We start from the raw sequence: 3862 nt of genomic DNA on the forward strand, positions 1-3862 counted from the left end.
GAAATTTGTAATCATATGGGGACAAAACATTTCCCACTTTTTGGATCAGATTGGGGGGAAACACTCCCAAATCTACAGCTGTTGCTCAGAAGGGAAGACTAAATAGGAAGGAAACAAGTATGACCCAAGAACATTTATTGGGCTTCTTCCCAGGAAATCAAGGGGACTTGGTCCCTCTTCTCCCAGAGACAATGAATAGACTTAGGAAAATCAACTCAGATTGTGATGAAACTAAAGGTACATTTGAGCTGAAGACAAAATGGCCAATAAATATTCAGACTAAAGAGAGAGCAAATAGAAAATTATTAAATGTTTCCTTGATTTTTCTATCTGAAAGTTGGATGTTTGTTTGACTAAAAGAATTCAGGAAAAAAAAATAAAAGAATTCAGTCAACCATCTTAGATGAAGAATCAAAACTGTTAGCATTAATAAGGGATACTTAAAGGAAAGAGCACAAAATGAGGTGTTCAAAGACCTGGATTCTAATCCCAACCCCACTAAATATTAAGGTAAAAATATGTAACCTCCTCAGAGATGAGTGAACTGGAATCAAACACTTACTGACCCTGGCCTTTATCAGCTGTGACTTTGAGCACAATGTTTAACCTTCCTGAACCTTGGATTTGCTATTTGTAAAACAGAACCAAACTCCCATGGATAAAAGTAATAATTACATGGAATAACATGTAAAGAGCATAGCACTGTGTCTGGCATACAAGTGCTCAACAAATATTAGCTGTGATTTTACTTATTCATTTGTTAGGGAGGACATTAGGGACACTGGCAGGAAGGAATGAGTGTCAGAATTGGTGTCATTAGCTCGAAAGGGAGCTGTTTTTAAGAATTATTATTTATTATATTTCAGCTTCTAAAGAAATGTTGATACTCTAAGGTAAGACCCTGAGTGACCATACCGTAATCAATCAAATCTTGCATCATATATCTTGCTCTTTTATATGAAGGTCCAGGGTCTGTGAGTATTTTTTTGTGTGTAATTACCATTCTATCAAATCATAAACAATTAGCCTTGGAAATAATATGCAGAAATGCAATTTATATTTACAGCAGTTATTTTAGCTTTTATTATACTATTAGCAATACTGATTAATATTGATTATACCTTCCCAACAATTAAGAACTGTTTAGCCACCAAAAAAATTATCCAAATTCAATGAGGTTAGGACTTAGAGAAAGTACCTGTTTGGGTGCTCCAGGGAGCCAACTCTAAGATAATCAGGATTACAGGAGGTTTGAGGGAAGAATGGAAAGGTAACGTCTGTGAAAGGTAGATGGGTAAATGTAAAGGTGAAAGGCTTGGGCAGAGAAAAATCTTGAGCCTGAGATGCTGATTTGACACTTTTGAAAGGCAAGTGGGGGACAAGCAGGTCAGAGAAAACCTCAGATCAAAATGCAGGTCAATAAAGTCTTAGCCAACCCAAGAGGGAGCTCCAGAGCAAGGATTGCTTCTTAAAGGAATCCTGCACTGGGTAGGAATGGCCAGGTGTCTCTCATGAATGAATAAATAAAATCTTTAAAAAACAATTCAGGAGGATAATAGTCTATGCTTTTGAACTATTCTGTAATCAAAACAAGCCATGGACATTAGAAATGTAAAGCCAGGGGCACCTGGGTGGCTCAGTGGTTGAGCATCTGCCTTCTGCTTGGGTCTTGATCCCACGGTCCCAAGATCAAGTCCCCCACAGGGCTCCCCATGGGGAGCCTTCTTCTCCCTCTGCCTATGTCTCTGTCTCTGTGTGTGTGTTTCATGAATAAATAAATAAAATGTTTTTAAAAAATGTAAAGCCATACTCAATTCATCATGACAGCAAACCAGAGGATATTCTCTCTCATGTATTTATACAGAGATATATGGATAGGAAGGTTGAATCTTATAGATATATACTGGAATTTCAAATTCACTTTAAGATTTGAATATTGGTTCCCTTCATAATTTCCATATAATGACAGTCATAGTTATTATGTAACTAACTTTGGTATTCTGTAGCCAAAAGACATTCCCTGTATTCTGATGAGACCCAGTAAATATGCATAGCAAAAAAAAAAAAAAAAAAAAGAGTTCATTTATTTAACATCCCTAAGTATGCTTACTTTATTCAGTATTTTTCCAACATTTTACTATACATTTTTCAAATGTACAGAAAAGTGGGAAGAATTGTACTATGAACACTTATACCTCGATGAACAAAAGTTCACTGGAAAAGGACAAGTAGCCAGAGCAGTGCCATGGTGGTCGGCAAGAACAAGCGCCTTACGAAAGGCGGCAGAAAGGGAGCCAAGAAGAAAGTGGTTGATCCATTTTCTAAGAAAGATTGGTATGATGTGAAAGCGCCAGCTATGTTCAATATAAGAAATATTGGAAAAACACTAGTCACAAGAACTCAAGGAACCAAAATTGCATCTGATGGTCTCAAGGGTCGCGTTTTTGAAGTTAGCCTTGCTGATCTGCAGAATGATGAAGTTGCATTTAGGAAATTCAAGCTAATCACTGAGGATGTGCAGGGCAAAAACTGCCTGACTAATTTCCATGACGTGGATCTTACCCGTGACAAAATGTGCTCCATGGTCAAAAAATGGCAGACCATGATTGAAGCTCATGTTGATGTAAAGACTACCGATGGTTATTTGCTTCATCTATTTTGTGTTGGTTTTACTAAAAAACGCAATAATCAGATTCGGAAGACCTCTTACGCTCAGCACCAACAGGTCCGCCAAATCCGGAAAAAGATGATGGAAATCATGACCCGAGAGGTGCAAACAAATGACTTGAAAGAAGTGGTCAATAAATTGATTCCAGACAGCATTGGAAAAGATATAGAAAAAGCTTGTCAGTCTATTTATCCACTCCATGATGTTTTTGTTAGAAAAGTAAAAATGCTGAAGAAGCCCAAGTTTGAATTGGGAAAACTCATGGAGCTTCATGGTGAAGGTAGCAGTTCTGGAAAAGCTATGGGGGATGAGACTGGTGCTAAAGTTGAACGAGCTGATGGATATAAACCACCAGTCCAAGAATCTGTTTAAAATTCAGACATTTAATGGTGACAAATAAAAACATATTTGTGATGTTTAAAAAAAGAAAAGAAAAGAACAAGTATTTCAGATTGTGGTGGTTTCTCTTGGGTGCAAGCAGTGCTTAGTGAACGGTTGCTGAAACAGGGAGGGATTTCCTTCTTTTTCTATTTTTTTTTTTTGTGTGTGTATTTTTTTATTGGAGTTCGATTTGCCAACATATAGCATAACACCCAGTGCTCATTCCATCAAGGGCCCCCCGCTCAGTGCCAGTCACCTAGTCACCCCAACCCCCCCCACCTCCCCTTCCACTACCCCTTGTTTGTTTCTCAGAGTTAGGTGTCTCTCATGTTCTGTCACCCTCACTGGTATTTTCCACTCATTTTCTCTCCTTTCCCCTTTATTCCCTTTCACTATTTTTTATATTCTCCAAATGAATGAGACCATATAATGTTTGTCCTTCTCCGATTGACTTATTTCACTCAGCATAATACCTTCCTCCATCCACGTCGAAGCAAATGGTGGGTATTTATCGTTTCTAATGGCTGAGGAATATTCCATTGTATACATAAACCACATCTTCTTTATCCATTCATCTTTCGATGGACACTGAGGCTCCTTCCACAGTTTGGCTATTGTGGACATTGCTGCTAGAAACATTGGGGTGCAGGTGTTCCGGCGTTTCACTGCATCTGTATCTTTGGGGTAAATCTACAGCAGTGCAATTGCTGAGTCGTAGGGCAGGTCTATTTTTAACTCTTTGAGGAACCTCCACACAGTTTTCCAGAGTGGCTGCACCAGTTCACATTCCCACCAACAGTGCAAGAGGGTTCC

The 3862-nt window shown here is 38.5% G+C and overlaps 1 protein-coding gene across 1 annotated transcript; it reads left to right on the forward strand.

The window, feature by feature from the left end:
- Nucleotides 1–2241: 2241 nt before the first annotated feature.
- On the forward strand, nt 2242–3040 carry LOC608684 (40S ribosomal protein S3a-like). Its single transcript, XM_038586490.1, has one exon. The coding sequence runs from the start codon at nt 2246–2248 to the stop codon at nt 3038–3040; it is 795 nt and encodes a 264-aa protein (XP_038442418.1). The 5' UTR covers nt 2242–2245.
- The last annotated feature ends 822 nt before the right edge of the window (nt 3041–3862 follow it).

Source organism: Canis lupus, chromosome X (assembly GCF_011100685.1).
Source record: "Canis lupus familiaris isolate Mischka breed German Shepherd chromosome X, alternate assembly UU_Cfam_GSD_1.0, whole genome shotgun sequence".
NCBI lineage: Eukaryota > Metazoa > Chordata > Mammalia > Carnivora > Canidae > Canis > Canis lupus.